This window comes from Rhipicephalus sanguineus, chromosome 3, assembly GCF_013339695.2.
Source record: "Rhipicephalus sanguineus isolate Rsan-2018 chromosome 3, BIME_Rsan_1.4, whole genome shotgun sequence".
NCBI lineage: Eukaryota > Metazoa > Arthropoda > Arachnida > Ixodida > Ixodidae > Rhipicephalus > Rhipicephalus sanguineus.
Window position 1 is genome coordinate 193983801 of NC_051178.1, and position 22286 is coordinate 194006086.

The 22286-nt window shown below is 43.4% G+C and overlaps 3 protein-coding genes across 4 annotated transcripts in view; 1 reads left to right on the forward strand and 2 right to left on the reverse strand.

Moving 5' to 3' along the window:
- The window catches only part of LOC119386225 (inner centromere protein), a 37439-nt gene extending 34382 nt beyond the window's left edge, over nt 1–3057 (reverse strand). Inside the window, exons 1-3 of the mRNA XM_037653558.2 lie at nt 2778–3057; nt 1921–2001; nt 458–701 (exon numbers count right to left, since the gene is read on the reverse strand). Coding sequence (XP_037509486.1) covers nt 458–701; nt 1921–2001; nt 2778–2941 — 489 coding nt within the window. The 5' untranslated portion in view covers nt 2942–3057. The remainder of the gene's footprint in view (nt 1–457; nt 702–1920; nt 2002–2777) is intronic.
- A 1658-nt stretch (nt 3058–4715) lies between these two features.
- Nucleotides 4716–9658, forward strand: LOC119387963 (translationally-controlled tumor protein homolog). The gene is made up of 5 exons (XM_037655552.2): nt 4716–4913; nt 4992–5062; nt 6320–6623; nt 8883–8998; nt 9334–9658. Exons 1-5 carry the CDS (start codon nt 4886–4888, stop codon nt 9334–9336), a joined length of 522 nt encoding a protein of 173 aa, XP_037511480.1. The 5' UTR covers nt 4716–4885; the 3' UTR covers nt 9337–9658.
- A 3743-nt stretch (nt 9659–13401) lies between these two features.
- Nucleotides 13402–22286, reverse strand: part of LOC119387964 (uncharacterized) — a 58384-nt gene continuing 49499 nt past the window's right edge. For both annotated transcript variants that reach the window (XM_037655555.2, XM_037655553.2), the window contains 4 exons: nt 19743–19864; nt 18865–18957; nt 16068–16212; nt 13402–15668 (listed from right to left, as the gene is read on the reverse strand). In XM_037655555.2, coding sequence (XP_037511483.1) covers nt 14204–15668; nt 16068–16212; nt 18865–18957; nt 19743–19864 — 1825 coding nt within the window. In that variant the 3' untranslated portion in view covers nt 13402–14203. The remainder of the gene's footprint in view (nt 15669–16067; nt 16213–18864; nt 18958–19742; nt 19865–22286) is intronic.

Genomic DNA, 22286 nt, shown 5'->3' on the forward strand with positions numbered 1-22286 from the left:
GTTACCAGACATGACTGAACCACTTGCCACCGCTTTGCTACAAAAAAAAAAATACAAGAAATTCTTTTATAAGAGCGCTTGCACGTGAGGGCTGGCTACAACCTCAATGCCCTACACTGTTTCCAGTGATAGAGACAAATAACAATGTCGACCACAAGGAAAAAAAAGGAAAGAAAGAGTAAAAAAATTTGAGGAATGCCCCCCCTTCTAATGACACTTCCATCGCGTTCTGGCTGAACTAAAATGTGCTGGCTAGTGTACCCTTTCATAGGCAAGCATCGTATTACACTGTACTAGGAGTATTACATGGCTTGCAACAGCCATGCATCTAAAATGTGCGTCAGCACTTCATTTTAATCCAGCGTGGTATAGAGGGGCTACAACTGTGTCTCAGAAGACTATCACGCAGGATATGATCTTTGGGAAACAAAATAAAATAGAACACAACATTGCTTACTTGGCGAAGGCTTGGTTTTTCTTTTGGTGTAGCATCATCTACCTTGATAGCAGGTGGTCCCTTTTTACTGGCAGCCCTGGTAGACCTTACTGCAGATTTGGGTTGCACATCAGCATTTTCCTTCTCCGGGTCCTCCGACGATGTGGACGATTTTTCTTCGTCTTGGACAGTTGATGTTTTCTTCTTTGTTGAACTCTTCTTGGAACCCTTTGATACTGAACGAGTCTTTCGCTTTGGTGCGGCTCTGTGGGACACGGATGCAAAAACAAGCATGGTTTGGCATATTTGCTCGATAAAGACGAAGGATAAGAAGGTTACTTGAAATTGTTTTTGAAACTTCACAATTCTGAGTGACAGAACGAACAGATTCAAGCACAGCATATCATAATCTTATTGCTCTGGAGCTAATACACGCTATTTTTACTAACATTATAATGAAGGAAAAATAAAAATGCAGACATTGTTAGAGTCTACTATCCTAAAAAGTAAAAGCATACCAATATTGATTCATGCAAAAATTTTGTACAATGTAAAGAGCATACAGTTGGCTCAGGAACGGTGCACAATACAGTATGGTGCTTAGTTATAAAAGTACTCTCACACACAAACTTGTTTTTCAGATAACACAAAGTCAAGTTTCATGCATACTGGGGAAATTAAGAACTGAAAAGGCCAGATAAAAGCTGTTTGGATATAGAACTTCAGCACAGCAGCTGGATGCTAAGGCTAAGAAACAGTATAGGACCACTGATTAGACATATTTCAGTCGTACGTCACACTGCCATTCGTATGTGAGAAAAAGCATGTGCTCCTATCCAAGGTAGCATTTGCACTTCATGCTAGCAAAATTTATTTGCACTATTTATTTATTTATCTAAAATACTGCAACTCTCCTTCAAGAGCGTGAAAGTTGGGCAGTATAATAATTTCTGACACTGCAGGATCCCACGACGTAGGATCACGATGCTGCAGGATCCCACAATGTGCCTGCACGCGCTCACACTTGAAAATAAATAAATAAATAAATAAAAGAAAGAGAAAAAGAAAAGTGCTCAAGTTCACAACGAGCGCTGACAAACAAAGCTTCTTGCCACATGGTCACCCCGCCAGGGTAGTTTTCAGCGTGCTCGCTGGTACGAAACAGAAACTGATTAAAAAAAATTAAAGCGTGCGACAAATCTATGAAAACTCCGCTCATACTTGACGGATTCTAACAATTTTTCTGGCAGCTAATGCGTGAGGCAATAAACTCCTTCAATGAAGTCTTTCAATGATTGCTTGGGCCCCTTTATGAAAAGTGCCACACAAGCGTCAGCTGTATGATAGAGCCTAGAAATTTGTAAGCATAAATATCTACAATTATTTTCATAAAAATTTCGGAAGTGTTGCTCATGGATGTCTGCTGAACTCGTCTGAAAATACACCCACGTCAAGTCAGAAAATGAAAGTGGTTGGACACTCACTGAGTGGAAAATGACTTCTTGGCACTGACGCGAGCTTTCAGCTTTCGGCCAGGTGTCTTTGGAACGGCGAACTCGCACTCTCTGGGTATTGAGGAAAAAAGAAACACACGCTCAGACTGTCTGCACAAGTTCAATACTAAGTTTTACAGCATGGATAATTTGCACGAAGTTCCAAAAAACAGCAAGTTGCAACAGCAGACATCTTTGAGCACAATATACTATATGCACGTTTAGCAGTGTACGAAAATGAGGACACTGGAAGAGGGGAACAAAATGAGCAACATCCTGTACAAAGGTGCAGGTCTCACACAGCAACATTATTACACAAGTTATCTAGTGCTTTGGTGTATATGATGAATGCACTCCATGATGTCCCTCCCTGCAGTGTTCAGAAACTTGCCTATCTTTCCATGCAAAGAGCGCATTGCTTTTAGGATTACAGTGTATATCAATACTCAAATCGCGTTACCTGACGAATTAAATTATGTGGCTTCTCATTTTGTACTACTAAGGAAAAGCATAACGAGCTGCCGTGTCAGTCAACAGTACTTTATTAACAAGATGAAGGATGTGTGGCCTTCCGTTTTAAATTGACTGTGCTCATGCCATGCAACCATATCACACCTTGCAGACACAATCATCACCGTTCGACTTACGTGTGACGCTCGTTACTTTGAAATGCCCAAACCTGGTAAGTAGCCCTTTAAATTACCGTACTTGCCAACTTGGTCACGTTCAAGTAATGGCCCTTCCGCGCTACATACGACTTGCCGTCTCAATTACTGACAAATCCGAGTTGAAATTCTGCTAAAGCATAATTAACGAACCATGGAAGAGAAAGCAAAGTAATTACTTACACGGAGTTTGCAGCTGTCCTTAGATTGTTCAAGACACCTTCAACTTGACCTAGTGTACGTTCATTCTCGGCGCTAAGTTCCTGGTGGCCTTCGTCTGTTTTTTCACGCAGCTGCGCAAGCGCAGACACCAAACAGAAAGAGGTCCTGCAATGCACGACACGCATTTTTGCAGATTAGCAACTCGCACTACCTTTCCTTCAAATCTATGTCTAGCAATTGTTTACAGATCAGCGATGCAGCAACGAATCTGTTCGAAAGGTATGAAAGTTCACTGTTCAGGACTATACAGCTGCATCTTCCATGTCAAACACTCAGAAAACACAGTCTATGCTGCACACGTACTCTCATTACTCTTGACAGTTACAGGTAAAATGAAGGTTTTAGAAAACGCTGCACATAATAACAATGTTTTGGCTGCATGACAATCTTCTGCAGTTATTCAATGAAATAATGTTTTTCTATTCACAATATGTACATTGGTGTCGATTAAATTCTGACTTTCCGGCGAACACATTAGATATTAAAGAGAAAACTAAAGAGAATCACAAGGTGATTTTGTAAGGATGCTTCTACACCAAAAAATAACTTATCTGGGCACTTTGCAGGGCTTACAGTATTTACATTATGACTAAAATAAAAATACTAAAAAAAGTCAGGCAAAGTACAAGAAACTAATTCGGAAAGTTTTTAGCTGAAGTCAGACTTGAGGGCCCGAGGTCACAGAAGAATCATGCAGACAATTGTCACTTGATGTTCTTGCAATGAGAAACCAGCAACAAGTTTAAAATTTAAATTTAAAGGTCTGAAAGCTAAGTGAACTTACATCACTCAGCAAATCAATACATCAACCTTTGCGGAACAGTTATTATGGTATCAAAAATAAGGCGCATACTCAGTTTAGCTTACTCGTCATTACAGCCTTCTAAAGTTCAATGCCGATTAAAAGCGTGCCAAAACGGCATCGCCTCAGATCCAGAGCACGTATGTAGTCATTCAATGTGACACATCTTTCTAAATAAGAGCAACAAAATAGGGAGGCAAGAGACGGCGAACAAAGAGAAAACGTCAAATGTTACCGAAAAAACAAAACAAAAAACGGCAACGTAAAAAAAGCTGCGAGTAGAAGGAACGTTCGTTTGAGCAGATGTTACACGCAAATAAAAAAAAAAGAACTTGGAAAGTGCGCTTTCGTGTGAAAGTAGAGACAGGATAGGCAGACTGACTTATGTGATTTGTGAGGACTTAGACGGAAACGCTCAACCACAGCAGTTTTGTGAGGGGTCGGTACAAATGTAAAACCGCGAGTAGGAGTCGTCACATGAAAGGTGCCACACCCTAATTACTTCTACGCTGCAGCACCTGTGTGTTATAGGTCACGAAAAGCTTACCCGGCCATTTCGGGTCGGTTTCCTCTTTAAATGTTGACGAATTGTCAGTAGTTATGGGCCGCAGACTATGGAACTATGGCGAACTGTTTTCAAATACAATTGGCGGCAAGCATGGCGGCAGTTGATGTTCACACGATGCCACTGACTACGCACGGCAGCTGGTAGCTTCGGGCTCAAGCATTCTTTTCCGCCGCATGCAGCAAGCATAACGATGGCCTCCAAGATTAGTTTTTGTTCCTTAAGAGCGAACGTTTAAACATGGCAGCTAAGACGATTTGTCCACTTCCAAAATTTAGAATGACACTTGAAGCATAGCCTTTTATATGTGTTACTTTTACTCGAGCATAACTTGTGGCATGGAGTTTAGATATGACATGAAAGCTGACCCAACAGGCTCCCATAACCGTTTCCGCCGCATGCAACCAGCAGAACAATAACCTCTGAGATTTGTATGTCTCACCATTGTCAGCTTTCAACTTTGTGTCAGCTTCAAATGCCTTTCAGTTATATTTTTTATTTTTGCAGCAATAGGGTTGAAACAGTTTTTTTAGAATACAGTTGACAAATTATAATCATCCTGAGAAACGCGGCTTGATGAACTGGCAATGCTATTTAAGCGCGAAGCGACCTCTCGAAGAGCCTTTTTCCCCCATTTGCTGCCGTAGGCGGAGGTGTACTGTCTTTTAGCAGCGGGTGCAATCCCACTTCATCTAAATAACCATGCTGATTTTTAAGGATAAGATCTCCGGTAAGTGTGTTTCGATGACTCCTTAATAACTCGCAAACGTTAGTTCGGTGATGTGATGTCGTAATGTCGTTTACGCAGGTGACGAGATGTTCACCGATTCCAGCAAGTACAAGTTGGTGGATGACTGCATCTACGAAATCGAATGTCACGTAAGTCATTATTGCAATTCACCCGGGCGGTGAACTAAATCTCAACTGCGTAGTTACGCGCGCTGCGGCTCTTGTCAAACCGGTGCGTTGTATGACAGACCATCAGTGTTACATCACTCCGAATGCGTAGTTCGTTTTGAAACGATTGCACGAACCCTACCCATTGTATGGTCTAACAGTCTTTTCGGGACTGGAATCCAGCCCGCTTTATTTCATTCTTCACGGTTCACCGTGGTTCAGTGGACAGCAGCTGCAGGGAATTGCGCAGTGTTCGAAGTTTCATATTTGTTGTAACATCGTGCAGAACGCGGAAAAGCCGGCGTGCGTTGAGTGGCACTTGCAGGTACAAGCAAGGGGGAAAAAAAAATGCGTCCTTGACGTTGCGTTAGCGCATCGTACAAGTACGCTATCTCATTACGAGGCGTGCCGTCACCGTGACGTCATTTGAGGTCGGTGATCTCTTGCACGCGATGTGTTATCTGTGAAACATTTCAGTAGCAGTCGGTGGGTGGAGCAAGCGAGTGTCACAATTCTACTGAAGTACGTCCGCGTTATCCCCGCCTCCACGTAGATTGTACCTTTTTTCTATAGACACTAACCAGTTAATGACAGAAGAGGCGCCCGTGTGTTAACACGGCTAACGCATTGACAAACTTCGTCTATCGGGCTTTGTTTACAAGAGGTTGACTTTTCTTCCGAGGCCTTCGGCAATTCTGAAAGGTGCTGCCAGTCTGTGGTCAGACTGGCAGCACGTCAACATTTTTTATTGTTGCTGTGGCTCGCCTAATGCTGATGGGATCATGAACCTAGTACTGTATGGGAATGTGTACCTCATGTGTACTGCTGTTGATACTGAGTATCGCAGATGAATCACAAAAACACATGGTTAGATTTAGGTGCATTAAAGAACCCCAGGTGGTCAGAATTGACCTGGAGTTCCCACCGACGTGCCTCATAGTGATGCTTGACAAAGAAAACCTCTTTTAGTGTGCAGAATGCTTAAAGAGGGTAAGATTGGACAGAACGCACTCGGGTCTTTTCTTAAGTATGTTGCACCAACCAGCCCAAGCAACTACCTTGTTGCTCATATTTGGTTTTGCCATGTGAAAACCCCGCTATCATTCATTAGTCAGTTGTTGCCTTATGGCTTCTACTATATATTTGCGATTACTCCCTCATGTGTGTAAACGGTTAGACATGGGGTTGACTTGTCATTCCTGGTGTACATGCTCATCATTGGTATCGTTTGGCATGCAGCACGTGACTCGCAAGCAGGGCGAGATTCAGCTGGACGGTGCGAACCCCTCTGCTGAGGAGGTTGACGAGGGCACCGATGAGAACGTGGAGAGTGGTCTTGACTTGGTGCTGAACATGAGGCTTACTGAAACCTGCTTCACCAAGGCCGACTACAAGAACTACCTGAAGTCCTACACCAAGGCCCTCCAGGAGAAGTGGAAGGAGGAAGGCAAATCGGCCGAGGAGATTGAGGACGCCAAGGGCAAACTCACCACTGCGGTCAAAAAGGTGCTGCCGAAGCTGGATGACTACCAGTTCTTCATCGGTGAGTTACCTTTCCACATACGTGTTTTTGTGCTTTTTGGATGTCAAACTCTGTTTTTTTGTATTTATTTATTAATTTATTTATAGTTGTATACAACTTAGAAGTCCACGGCATATTCTCCTCTAAGGCGGGTGCACACAAGCCTACACCTATGGGCGCACACTGCAGACTATCATGAGCCAGACAGCAGGTAGAGCTTATTTATTTAGTAGAGGAGGCGATAGGGTGCTTTGGTCATCTGGGCAGGGCTTCTACAGACTTCTTTGGTTGTATCCAACTATAGGCAATTACTATTTTGTGTTCTTAAAACGCTCCTGTGACGTGCCTGATAATAGAAATTCTCCAGAAAATTATGAAAATATTCAGTGTGCAAAAAAGCACAAAACTGAAACCTAACATCAGTACTGTCCTCACGTGATGTTTAAAAGGGCACAAACCTAATGTGCCAGTCATGTCGGCCTGGCCAGCACAAAGGTGGAGGATGAAAGGCGCTTAGCAGAAAGTTGACCACACCTCACCATTCGTTCATCGTCCCTGGTTGAAAAAGGTCTTGGTGGTGCTGACTTATCGATAAGTATGGAAACTTTCTGTATGGTATACCAGGTCTATTTGTGTACAGCACACTGCGTATTGTGCAAGTTGACTTGTACTTTGCTTGCATTAAACTTCGATGCTATCGCCGCTATATCAAACACTGCCAACTGCAAACTTACCTTTTACCTGGTTACGGTAGCCACAAACTTCTGCAGACTGGACAGGTGGTGCCATCTGACGGTGGAGAGAGAAACCATGCATGCACAGTGTAAACAAATTACTCTGCTTCCTTGCTGGTACACATTTTCGTTAGGGGCGTAATTCTGAATGGGTTGACCTTTAAAACTTTTTGAGGTCAAGGATGCCAACAAGGTGCTGGTTAAAGACATGCCATCATTGCCTTAACTCTGCAGTGGTTAATATGCTGGATCCCCCGACCCCTGCACTGACACTTCCGTAGCTGTGCTCAGGCAGACTTCATAAGGGTCGCAGACATTGTGGCCAGCAGTTGTGGTGGGAAGCAAACTGGCCGTTTAAGGTGATCAATAAACTTAGTTTGTAAGCAGTCTGTGCATCTTTCAAGTCTGTAGTTTCTCATATATGACAGAAGTGTGCAAAGGATTTACCAGCGAATTTCACAGAGATACATTGACCTAAAAAAAAATTGCTGGAGTTGGCCTCTAAGCAGCTTGTGGTTCTCATAAATGACCACCTGCAAGAGTGAAAGGGTTATTACTCAAAGGTATATTGCTGTATTTTTCCATTGGGTTATATTGGTTTTTGTGGATGTGTAGTGCGTCAAGTGTGTTCAAAGTACACCGCAGTGCAAAAAAAAAAAAAAAGCGGGCATTTTACACCTTTGTACCGTGTAAATGCCAGTGTGTTGCGCCTGCCAGAAACAAAAAACATGAACCCAAACCTACATTCACTCGGGTACATCTGAGTGAATACTAAGCCAGATTATGGAAGAGACTACAGTGACGTGGCAAAGCCAACTTAACAGATTGTGACACTGACGAGCCTCCTCACAAGTTGAAAATAACCCGTTCTTGCAAAAGTTAACTGATTGTATTGATGGTACTGGCAGGTGACACTTCTCAATTTAGCATTTAGACACTTGACTTCACTGTACAGGGCTTCACTTTTTTCATACGTTTCTTGCATATCTGTATCTTCACACTAGCATTGCGGGAAAATTGCGGTAAACACAAGGGGCAAAGCATGAATAGCCAATGCCTGGGCAGGCATACTTCTCTGCCTGCCCCTACTGCCATAAGGCTAAATCATGTATCATGTCAAAACAATATTGTAATCTCAGATGCTCAACCTGAGGCATACTATTGCCAGTAAACTTGGTGGTGTCAGTGAGTTATTGTTTGAAAATGTCCTGCAAAGATGTTGCTTTTAGCTTGAACACATTCTGCAAAGGCCTTAAGCATTCTTAGAATTTTTTTTCCTACTGAAAGGGCTACAAAACATTGTTAATCTTGTTACTGCAAGCCTTGCCGTTGCTCTGCATCTTGTACTCCCAGAAGTGCACTCTGCCTGTGTCTTCTGGATTCAAGAGGATGCTACATTAAACATGGCACATCATTTGGCACAGTTGAGTAGCAGTACAAAAGTTCTACTTAGCTGACATGATAGTGCAACATGCTTGCTTTTCTCTCTCTTACTTGTTTAAGCTCTTGGAAAGCAAATCGTTAAGCAATTCTTGGATTACTGCAGGTGAATCCTGCAATGCCGAGGGTATTGTTGGCCTCTTGGAGTACCGTGAACAGGATGGTGGAGGAGAGAAGGCGGTGATGATGTTCTTCAAACATGGTCTGGATGAAGAGAAAATGGTGGGTTATGATTGCTTGATTTTTGCCATTGCAGTGGCACCCTTGAACTCTTGATAATGCAGACGCTAATCTCGATGTGAAATAAACGAAAGGGAAGAGTAGTGTTGCAAAGTAGCGGTTTTCTGAAAAATTTTACTTTTGTTTTCAGTTGGCCTTGCCATTCTCAGGCTATAAACCTTTTTCTGAAAATATTACTCCAATTTTTGCACACAAAAAAAATTGTCCTGTGATAAGGTATTGCATGTGTACTTTAGAGGTATGCAATTGACATTACCTGTTTTATTAAATTGCATTGTGTTGTATAGAAGGCTTACTAATTGTGTGATTTGTTACAGTAAATGTATGAAGAGCTGTGACAGAAGACCTGGCCTTCGGCGGGGGACGGCCAAGTGGTGCCAGCAGAGGTGCCGACAACTCCACCCTCTGCCACCCTTGGTCTTGAACATTGACTTACAGAACCAACAGTGCAAGTGTATCTGAGCTCGTTAACAAAAGGAACCTCTTGTGCCTGTTGTCATTTTATGTAAAGCTGTCCACCTAATGCAGGAGAGGGAAAAAAAAAAAGCTTAGAAGTGTCCCCCCCACCTTCCTGTACATTGGACACTATTTATTATGTGCTTTTGGAACAGTTGTGCTGTTCATTAAAGGAGTTGTCAATTCTTTGTGATGTCTGTCTTGTCTCAAAATGGTGGTTAGCAAGTTTACTGTTCAGGAGAGCTTATGGCTATTAGGCTTGCGCGATTTCAGCTTGTCCTCTGTGTCTTTCACTAGTTCACTAGTTTACTAAGAGTAATGTATTGTTTGAGTATTCTACATGCATTGAGATGTAGAAGTTTATTGCTTCACTACAGCAAACTGAAGTCTCTCTGGAAAAGGTTTTTTTTTTTTTTTTAAAGTGTCAAAATGCACAATGAATTGTGCCATTGCCTTTGACAATGGCATGATCTGTTGTGCTAGTGTTCTCATTGAAAAGAAGGAAACTTGCATAACATTTATCTGCAATGCATTGTGATGTATGCTTCCATATTGCTAGCGAACATGCACAAAGGACGACATAGAAAGAGACGGGACTTTTGCACCTCTGTGCCAATTTCACAATGCTGTACACATTGCACTAGTGAATGAAGGCTGACGAATGAAAGTAAAGTGAGAATCGCTCAAAACATGAAAGCTAAACACATCTACTAATAACTTCACCTTTGCTGTTCTCGACTTCATTAGCTCTAGGCTTTAAAATATGGCTGTACCCAACGAAAATTTGGCTCCTTGATTGGATCCCTTTCTCAATCATTAAATCAAGAGAACATAATTTTTATTAGAAGTACTCAAATATACACAATTTGTGCCTCACCCCATTGCAACTTTTCTACATTAGACCATACAAAAAATTTGGTATGTAGATAGTGACATAAAGTGACGAATGTCCATGTTAGGCAGGGGAAAGCCATGGCATTGCGCATGTGAAAACAGGTATGGTACTACTTGGCAGTGAATCTGTTCTGTAGTGCCTGGTTCCCTTGCCATTCTGCTTCAGGCTTAATAGTTGTGGGGTAATTGAAACCGCCTAGTATTTTATTACCATGCTTGATCAGTTCCAGTAAACAGGCTGGTTTAAGTAGATCTTGAACCAACAACATAGCGTTTGTATGCTTTGCACAGCAATAATGAGTAAGGGCATTGATATAATTAAAGGCAATGTTCAAAAAGGTTGCGAGATCAAGTCCCAGCCGTGGTGGCCACATTTCTATGGAGGCAAAATGCTAGAGGCCAGTGAGCATAGTTTTAGGCGCACGTGAAAGAACCCCAGGTGGTTGAAATTTTTAGAGCCCTCCACTACAGCTTCTCTCATAATATGGTTTTGGGACGTAAAACCCCAGCAATTATTAAATGTTCGATAAATAAGAAACCAGACCCTCCCACCGAGGAAGGTCAGTCCTGTAATCAAGCATGCGCTTGCATGATTGTAAACTACATGACAAGAAGCATTTCAATACCCTGTGGGAATGAAAGTTGCATTTGGTGTTGGTAAAACCAATAACCAAAACTATGCACTGAAAACATGCACACACGCTCAAGGCATCGTCACGGCAACATACACTGACGACTTGACACAGGCCAAGAGTCGACACTGTGCTGGAGCACACCCTCTGTTGCTTAAATTATGAAGTGCGAGAACCACTGAAGGCCAGCTTCAGCGATGCCTCTTGTGCCAGAAATTGCCAAACATAACAAAAAGGTAAGAGAGTGGTGGGTAGTTGGTATTGTCATGGCTACTGGCGAGATTATAGTGCCAAGCTAAAGACAATGGTCAAAGCGATGACGACGACAAGTATGAACTTCCCACACAGCTTTATTGTGCCAGAGCATGGAAACAGGTAGTCAACTGAAATGATAAACTGAAAGTTCGAAGTTTATGCTCTTTGTTGCATTTTCAATAGTCTTTAGCTTTGCACCATAGCTCTTGCCAGTAAGCATAAAAAAAAAGGCATAATTCAGTCTTCATTTATACTATGGTGTTTGTGGAAGACGTGCAATGGCGAGTTGTGAAGCTGTCAATTAAGTTGATCAATTTTCTCCGGTGTGCTAAGGAGTAAGTTGGACTGGAGCCACCTTCTCCCTCCCCAGCCTTTCTCCATAACTAACGGCATCTAGTGATGCAGAACTATCGATGGTACTATCGATAATATCGATAGCTGAGTCACTATCGAACTATCGATGGTGAAAAATACTATCAATAGCGCTATCGATAGTAAAAAATTCGATGGTACTATCGATAGTATAAAATCAACAGCGCGGACTCACTGCAGAATAAACTTTGTTCCCCGCGCGCGTGGTATATAGGGGAGCCGGAGGAGCAGGCTGAAGAACAAGAAAGTTGACGTAATTGTGTTCTTCACCAGAGTGCTTTGCTGACACATGATCATAAAGCCAAACTGTTCAGCTACAGCGGAAAGGAAGTCTTTAGATGTGGTGGGACTGCGCGGCTTCAAATTGACATTGAATTTTATGATTTCAAAACAAAGAAATATCAAGAAGTCAATTGTAAGGTGTAACTGATTGCTTTTGAATACGAATTTATTGGTGGATATATTCCGCCGTTTTCACTGCGGAAATAATTAATTTCTCTGCCAAGAATTGCTCATAAATTAAGTGAAGCTGGTAATTTGGGTGAACTTGTGCCCAGAAAACCAAAACTCAAAATACAAGCGATACATGCTGCGCACTGATAGCGGCGGGAGCGGTTGTCAGCCGTTGAGTAATCTGCTCATCGGTGGAACGCGTCGTCCTTTATACATCAGTCGTCAAACCTTCCAGCGTTATCGCTGGTGCTCGCGTAAGCTCTCGAATAAACTTGACTTTTCGCGTCCGGCACGTAATCTTAATAGAATGTTTTCAAACAATTGTGAAGCTTCTCAAACATTATGGCGTGGTCTGCGTCAAACGTTGCTAACAGTCTTTGTGGGTGCAACTCAAATACGTCAAAACAAAGCAATAAAAACGCGTGGCAGTAATATCGCTAGTAATATTAGCGATGGTACCACCGATACACTTTCAATAGTTTGTCGATAGTAACACTATCGATAGTTTGTTTACACTATCGATAGTTTAAAAAAAACTATCGATACTATCGATAGTCAATTTACCGATAGTTCTGCATCACTAACGGCATCTCTAAAAACCGGTTGCACACACTGGCAGTAGATGTAAACTGTTTAGCCTTATTAGTGCCCCATTTAAGGTTGTGGACTTCACTCTTGCAGAGAATGCTTGCAGTGCAGTTTCACACGACACCATCTCGAAAAATGAGTGCAACAACTCGAAAATGAAAATTTGTAGGTTTTTCCTGTAACAACTGATAACAAATGCCACTCAAGTAGCACACATGTTCAAGGTGATCAAATGAAACTGGCTGTTTGGCATGATCGAGGAGGAGAGGCAACAAAGAGAGCAACTTTGCAGTGTTATTGTCCATGTTACTTGTACCTGTACATTCATGCCAAAGAGCCTGTCAGAAGCTGTTGCAATGGACAAGCTAGACCACATAAGAAAACCCAGCAAACACAAGTGCAGTGCATCCACACGTAACTTAGAAATGGGAACTGTTTGTCCCATCTTCTTATTAACTATAGCAAAATTTTATGCAGGGCTGATGGATTTGAACATTATGCCTTATCTGTTTGGACTAAGTAATGATCATTGATGAAGCTGATGAGATTGAACATAATTTGAGATTGAACATAATTTATACATGAAGTTCACATATTTAGGAATTGCATGAACAAGTATGAAAGTCTACAAAACTGCATGAAGCAGTAATAAATAATGAGGCAACAAAAACCAATCCTGCTTTCATATTAATAAGCAAAACAGGAGAATCTGCACAGCATTCTGTTAACAAAAGCTTAAGAGTGGTGAACATGCTTTATTGACAGCAAAAAAATGTACAAGATACCACTGTGCAGTCCAATTCGCGAAAATCCTGCGGTGGACAACAGCAGTGGCATACTACAATTGTATAGTTGAAAGAAACAATGCAAGTATATTTACAGTAGCGCTTCATGACTTTTGAAACATGACTCCATTTTGTAAGTTTGATGAGATGATTGTGCTTAAGTGTAACTTTATTACTTGGCATCCATTCCATGCCCGATACCAACAACATTTTACAAAGAAAAGTATGATGATCAGTCACAATTCAGTTTGCTTGCTTTGAATTTTAGCTCGGAATGAACAATGAACTAAAAATGGACATGATGGAAGTGCAGACTGTGTCAAGTTGTACTTTGGGAAGCCATAAGAGCCTTGTCTTTGGGAGTCTTTACTTCCTTTTGCATGATCACGGGAGACATACTGCTGGAATACAAAAACATCTGTTCTCAACATTGAAACCTAGAACACCAAAAGGCTTTCAACATTTTGCTTGTGCAAAAGAGAGCGAGAGAAGGGGCAAAAAGACCGAAGGGAACCACTGCAATACAACAAGGCACAAGGAAAAGACAACGAAATTACAGAAAATGATGGAAACCCTTGACCATCTGTTCAATTTGTGTGCTTCAAACCCACACAGCAAGCACAGCTTATTAACATGGCCTCACCGGAAACACAAAGGCAAACAATATGGTGAGACCGGCACATAGAGAACAGAATGCACCATTCCTGCAAGCACCCCACACAACGTTTTTGCCTGTGCTGTCACAAAGAAACCTATTCTCCTGGCTCGGGAGCAAACTGCACTGATACCTGGCCTGTCATTGTGTCCGTCACCATTGGTAATGTGAGAATGCCATGGTCCTCACCAACATTGGCTGCTGAGGCAGGATCCAGGGCCACTGTCACACAGCCCTGCTGTGCTTCGGACCCTTCTTGTCCTTCGGCAACCCCTCCAAGTGTCAGTCCTCCTGGCAAAGCGAACACCGTGTTCCCGCCTTCTGAGCTGATGGGAATCAGAAGCACCCTCTCCCCACCATCCGAGGTGGGAACCTTGAGCACAGCCGCATTGGCAAACCCTTCCTCACCCTCCATGTTCAAGCCTTCTTGACCCCCTGGTACCATCATGACAATGGGCATCTGGTCACCTTCACCGGTGGCAGGGGTCTCGGCATAGGCCATGCCTTCGGGCGTGATGGCTTGCTCTTGGCCCTCGGTGCCTTCGGCCATGGCCTCCGAAGCGGTCTCACCCTGTCCCACGTCGTATGTTTCTCGAGAGGTGCACAGATCACCAGAGCCCACGGACAGCAAAGGTGCCTCGGTGTTAAGAGCACCTACCACTTTCGTCTCGCTGCCCAGTTGTGCCGACGTTGTGGTCATGTCGCCGGATACCATGTACGACGATGTGTCCATCGTCATAATGCGAGCCAGAGACGATGCTGCACCGTCTCCGCCAGCAGCCAGCATGGCCATCTCCTCTGAGGTGACGGCTACTCCTTCCTGAGACTCTTCCGGATGGTGAACAATGGCGAAGTGGATCACTTCGCCGTTTTCAGACTCCACGGCCAGGTGCTCCAGGCCTTCCTGATTGGCAGCCATCAGCAGCTGTGCTGTTTGTTCGTTCATCTCGGCCTCCATGGCAGTGTCCTGGTGTTCGGGTGCTTGATGATGCATGGTGCCTTCCATCTGGTGTTCCTCTTGTTCTTGCTCCGCTTGTGCCTGCTCCTCAGGTTGTTCTTCGGCATGCATCATCTCTTCTGCAGCTGCATGCTCTTGCTGTTCAGGCTCCTGCTGTGGTGACCTGTCCTCTGCAGGCTCTCCGAGCTGTTGTATGACGAGCTCATCGCCCCCTTCCTGTTCGTTTGTTTCCATTCCCTCTTGCTGCAATGAGGACATCTGGTGCTGTTGGTCCGTAAGCTCCAGGTCGGCAGAGTCCATGGTCACGGATTCCATGCCTTGGAAGTCTGCCAGATCTCGTGGGTCCTGGCTAATGGTTGCTATGCCGTCGGCCGTGTTTATAGACACAGTCACCTGGCCTGGGCCTGTGGCTTCAGCTACAGCCCGGGCTAACTGCGTGGCCAAATCCTCTTGTGGATTTATTGCCACAGTTGTGGTGATACCGTCTTCTGTCGTGGCCACCAGCTGGCTTCCACCAAGATCCGCTGATGACAGCGTGCCATCTCCCGTGACCATGTTGATCACAGAATCATCAGCAGTCACGAAGGCCTGCTCTTGGCCTTGTCTGCACAACCAAGAAAAGAAAAAAAAAAAGGAGAGAACCATGAATTCATGACTTATTTTGCCCTTAGCAGTCAGACAAATCTCAAGATGGAGACTAATACCCGATTTGAATGAATAATGAGGTGCAACCATGGTGTGAACAATGTCTTCACAACCATAGGCCCTTTGCCTGCCTAAAGCTAAAGTGAACACTAATGCAAATTTGATTGAATGTGTGCTAAGATTATTGTAAACAGTATAAAGGCATCTGGGAGCCCGTACGAGCAAATGACACAGCCTCTGCTTTGGTATATTCACTTTACAAAAGCCTATAACACTGAAACAGATCTGAGCGCATACAGAGAGTCCACTGCCGCGTAAGCCACAAGGAGCTTGTGAATGCAGCCAGCGGTGAACTTACCCTTGGTGGCCTGTGCAAATGTGAGCAGCAAACAAGTCCTCAGACTCGAAGCCGTTCAGGCAGCCGGCACAGATAAGCTGAATGAGCTCTCCTGCAGATTCCTCCTGGCTCTCCTGCGGGCTGACTTCAGTAAGAATGTGGCTACCTGCATAAACAAGATACCACAGGGCACTGAAGAGTTGGATCATTACCACTAAAGCAAATAACACTATATACACAGCATTCATAGAAAAAAATGACCTACGTGCCAAAAAGTAGAGATGGACGAATATTCAAGCACTTCGAATATTCGGACGAATCTTTCAGTATTCAAATGAACGAATAGACGTATATTGAACCGCATGTGACCCATTTGATAAGGTGGTTTCACTGCAGCGTGGGGCTGCTATGCCGTGAAACCACCTATCCACTATCCAGGGGAAATCCACACTGCCCAATACTTCCAGAAAACCTATCGATTCCAAACTACAGCCCGTTTTACGGACGCCGCCATGTATGGGACGACGACTAAAGGAGCAGTGGCAGTGGTATGCGACCGCCGAGGCCACATAACCTCTGGAGCATCTGTCCACCCTTGCAAGATCACAGAAGCCGAAGAGCTGGCCATCGCACTTGCCATCCGCGAAGGCCTGCATGCAAACAAGCCGTTGACAATACTCACAGACTCCCAACAGGCCTGCAGGAACTTCCTGCAGGGCAGAATTGGTGTGCCTGCGGCACATGTCCTTGCACAAATACCAAGGGAAGGCAAGGACGACTACTACATACAGACCGTCATATGGATACCAGGCCACTCTGGCATCACGGGTAACCTGCACGCCGACCGGGCAGCTCGAGGCTTTGTACACAACCGAGCGCTCCTTACGTCGACTGCAGCGGACCTGGAGCCAGTTGACTTCCAGTATGCCACAATACTGAATTACCACAGAAGGCGACGCCTACGGTATCCACCACCTCATCAAAAGCTTGTGACGAAGGAGGCCACTGCATGGCGTAGACTCCAAACCAGAACCTACAAAAACTTACACGCACTACACCGCATGCACCCCACATCTTACAGGGATGAATGCCCATGGTGCGGGGCCACACCAACCCTGTACCACATTACATGAGAGTGCACACTACACAACCTCGAACACCACAACATGAACACCTCATGTGAGCAATGGGAGGCACTGCTGTCCAGCCCGGCCCTCGACGACCAGATCAGGCTCGTTCAGAGAGCAGAGCGGATGGCAAGAGCCAGCGAAGCCCTGGACTAAGGGCCCCGACCATCAGCAAGGCCCCTACGGGGCAATCCACAGGAGCTTTGCCTGTACATAAATAAAGTTTGTCATCATGCCGCTTATATATGTGCTAAGTATAGCAAATTTTAAAATGTAACATATTTTAAAGCTTATAACTTGCGCCCTATTACAATTCAAATCCTGCCACTATTTGAATTTGCTTCCACTTTGAAACAAAAAAGTGAAATTTGCACATACCTATACAATTATTAAAATATTGTGCAAATTAGTTGGGTCATGACAAAAATGATAATTTTTCTCTATAATATGTGATATATACTATTCGAACTATTCGATTCGAAATTATTCGTCAAAATCACTACTCGCTTCGAACCTTTTAATTTGATATTCGCCCCATCCCTAATTATCAGGCATGTGGTGGCATAACACTGCATTAATTTTTGCCTCCATAAGGTTCTTTTAATGTACACAAGGCTTTTTGCACTCCTCTCTAATCAAACTAGACCGAACTGAACCCACAGCATCATGCTCAGCAGCCCAATGCCTTAGCCACAGAGCTACCATGGCAGGTACTCAAGTGGCATGATGCACAAGAACAACCTCAACCTACAAGCAAAATACCTTCACTCTGTTGAGCTTAGTGAAAACCATATCTTGCACAATATGCACAACGTGACGCCAACCTTTTTTCTTGCAGTAGTACTTCGGGGTATGAAATCCTCGTACGTGTGTTAAATACCTCACAACAATGTCAATGCTTGTAAAATTCATATACAGAAGCAAAACCTTCCTATAACAAAGTTCAGTGAATAGCTAATATTACAACTGCTGTCTAACCTGACAACTGGCAGTAGGCAGCAGTGGACAGAAGCTGAAGCCTACTACTACTATATCAAGTTCCGCCATGTACAGATGAATGACCGCGAAAGACTGTTTCCTGCCAGATTTCTTTAGCGATTTAATTGCTTTTTTCTAATGCAGCTGTAAATGCGAATCTAAAATTTATGGTCATTGACCACGCATAAGTAGCAGCAAAACAGGTCTTATTAGGGTTTCAACAGCGTGACAATAGAGTGCTGCAAACCTACGATTCAGGAGCAAGTCAAACACTTTTGAAGAACAAAAGAGTGAATCTTTATACTAGTTATCTTAGCAACATCGCACAAAATTAGATGCTGAGCTGGCATGTTCGCAAAATCCTGATAAGCAAAATGATGAGCAAGGTCTGACTGTATCAATAAACATAATCATTCAAGCTTGCATGCTTACAAAATGCAACACATGCAGTGAAATTGCACAAGCTTGCCTATCTTGATTTGAGTGAGGGGGTTTAACATACCAAAGTGACGTGGAGCTAGTATGACGTATGGCACAAATTCGAGCACTGGCTGGATTATGACCAGCTGGAGTAATTTAATGCAGCCCCAAGGTGTGGTTTAAGGTGTTCTTGCATTCTGGCCCCGTCGCTATATCCGTAATGCTGAGTAGCAGAATCTCATAGTCAGCTTAGAGCAATTGTGCAGACATTTAGCTTCCTCCGTAAACATTACCTTGAGTCAAGTCTGAACGTTGCATCCTGGCCAGCGCAGAGGGTTCTTCGTGAAGTCGCATGTGAGAGTCTAAAGCTTTCTTCTTGAAGAAGCCTGCAAATAGTGAACAAAGGCATTAGACATCTGCAGATTCAGAAGTATTAGAGCAGAGTCGTAGCTCATAAAACGGGCTCATTATCACACCCATAATCATGGTGTAGCACAGGGGTCTCAAATTCACCTCAGCTAGCAGGCTGCAGTCGTAAAATTTAGCCCCGTAAGGGCCGGGACAGTGAAGAACGTAGGAGGGAAGAGGGGTGGGGGGTAGTTTGTACAAAATGTCAACGTTGCCATTTCAAAGTCCCTTCCAATATCTCATATATGGGTCATTTCTGAAGGAGGTTTGACGTCAGCACTCGAACAGCATATCGATACCACTCCCCCGAATGACTAAAATATGGAAGACTATTCTGAAATAGTTTTCGTTTCACGGTTATTTTTAACACATAGTGACTGCATGGGGTGCCTCAGGAAAAAAAAATGCTTGAGACTAGTAATGTCTGAGTATCCCATGAACCTACTTATCGAGGAAATAAAAAAAAAAAAAACATATTTGGGAAGAAGACATTCATGTGTGGGCCGGGCCGCATGTTTGAGACCCCTGGTGCAGCATTTAAAAGAGCGTTTTTTTATGCTGGCATCCAATAAGAGGTGGAGGTACTGATTTTAGTAAAGATTAGACATGTATAATTAATTCACTGTTACATTTTTTGTACTTTTCACTTGTTATGCTGTGGAGCTTGTCCAAGTAAACCAATGCTGCAACAAACATTCAATTCAGCAGCATTAAACATTGCTGAAGAATTTGCAAGTTTGGTAAGACTAGAGGGCACACTTACCTCTTCCACAGGTCAGGCACCTGAAGTCTGTGTCGCCACGATGCATACGTAAGTGATTGTAGAGCCCCACTTTTGTGGCCAGCTTGCGGTTGCAGCCCTGCCAAGGGCAAGGTGTTGGTGGCCTGCGTAACAAGGGAGATGGCACTCAATCACGACGACAACAGCACTTGTGCGGGTAGGAACGAAGTTTTCATTCACTAATTTCTAGGCTTGTGCAAATAGTAAATTTTAGGTTCGAAGCAAATTCAAAGCGAATAGTGATTTTGGTCGAATAATTTCGAATTGAATTCGAATAGTATATATCACATATTATAAAGAAAAACGAGCATATTTGTCATGATCCAACCACCTGCACAACGTTTTTTTTAATAATGTAACCAAGGCATGTGCAAATGTCATTCTTTTCAGGTTCAAAAGAAGTGGAAGCAACATGAATAGTAGCAGGGTTTGGCTTTTGGTAGAATGCAAGTGATAACCTGTAAAATATGTTACGTTTTAAAATTACTACACTTGGAGCATATAAGCCATTAGAACAAGTTTTTAAACTTAAAAAATGATGAATCGATGTGAGGGTAATATGTTCATTTAACCTTGAAGTGGCGCTTCGCGGCAGTGCAGATTTTCCCTGAAAAGGTGTATTCACGGTAGAGCACCCCTCTGCTGCAGTGAAACCATCTTTAGAAAGATTACAACCCTAGCAAAATGCCAATAGAATTTTCTATTGGTCTTATAGAAAATCTTATTTGTTGTATAAGTGCTCAATCGGAGCTTTATAGGTCTTATTAGAATTCTATGTCACCAATAGAGACCAATTAACAACATCTATTTGTCACCGATAGGACCAATAATTTTTTATTTGTGCAATAGGAGACATCTATTTGTCACCAATGGAACCAATAGGTATATGTTAGTACCAATAGGTGGCAGCTATTTGTCACTTATAGAACCAGTAGGCACCAATAGGCTTTAATAGGCGACGTCCTATTTGTCACCTATAGAACCAATAAATAGCACCTATTTGTCATTTATAGAACAGAAGGTGTGAATCGCCACCAAAGTCACAGGGTTATGCATGGTATTAAAAGGCCACCTATATGTATTTAATTCACTTACAGGGTCATGCAGTAGCGAATTCAGCCAAACGGCAGTTTTTGATTTGTTCAGTATTTGAGCAAAGTGGCAGCGTTTTACATAAGTGTTCCAAAATATCGCAGCCATATTTTTCATAAATCTCACCAAATAATTACACAGACGCCTGTAGTGCAATTCATTCTGTACTCAAGGTTATGGTTATGCAATATTTGTGGGATAAACCCGCAAAAAGACAGGTTTATACAGAAAGAGAAAGTTATCATAGTTGAAAAGGGAACGCCACAGTATAGGTAATATTTTAACTGGGGTACTCAATGTTCTTGTAAAGGCAGCAATTTGTACTCTGCTATCCTTGCATGGTGCAACGGGGTGGGAAAATAAGCTGCTAATAAAATAAGCGAAGTCAGCATATAAGGTAGAAGTCGTCATTTCCTGCTTGAATGTGTTGCACCTAATGTATACATAGTTGTTTTCAGCCGGTCTATTGCGATTCCTTAATTAGTTAACCTCCCTGCCTTTCCTACATTCCTTCTCTCTCTCGACAGCACGCTATGGAAAACAAACGCGAACAGTACGGCATCTACCAGCTCCGCTGGTCGCATTACTTTTCAAAACAGTTGTAGCCTGGCTGGTAATAAGACAAGTTATCCATGATACATTCACGAGACTAGCGTATTTTTATTGTCACCAAGCTAAGAGCGCGGAGAAAACAAATGTGAACAGCGCTGTTCGCGTTTCTTTTCGTCGCCTTTGTAAGTAGTAGGTGGTAGGTTGTAAGTGCAAGCTCGCTCGAGTGCTTGCACTTCTTACGACGGTGAACATCGCGTTCGCTGCCGCAGGTTACTGTACCTGCGGGGTCACCCGTAATGCGCGTCATATAAAAACGAGAAAAACCTGAAGTTCAAAACATGCGGAAACACGATAACGATAACAAAATCACGAGCAACCAACGCCGAGCAACCAACGCCGAGCAACCAAAGTGATACAGGCTTGCCAAAAGAGCTCATTGAAGATAATAGCTGTCGCGTGAGGGCGCTGTATGTCTTCTATTTTCTTTTTCGTTTCGCAGCTGAAATTTCGGTTCGCTACGCTTTCCATAACCTTCCTCCCAATGTGTCAGCAGCTGAATATTTTCGAGGGGTTGAAAATAGAGCAAAATATTGCAATACAATAGCAAAAAATAAAATCTTGTTTTTGTGGTATGGCCACGGCACGAGCGCCAGCCAGCAAGCGAGCCGACTACAGCCAGCCACAGCCGCAGCGGGTGTTTTCGGTCGAGTCACGAGTGTGTGGTGCGGCATGTTCGTGGTCGAAGTCAGGCTTAGAAATGTTGTATGTTTGTGTCTATTGAAGGTTGCACGAAAACGCACGTGTGTAATCGCGACGACAATGCAAGGTCGTTCATGAGCGTCAAAGAAGTTAACGTTTCAGCGCTAAAAGCGTCTCGGACTT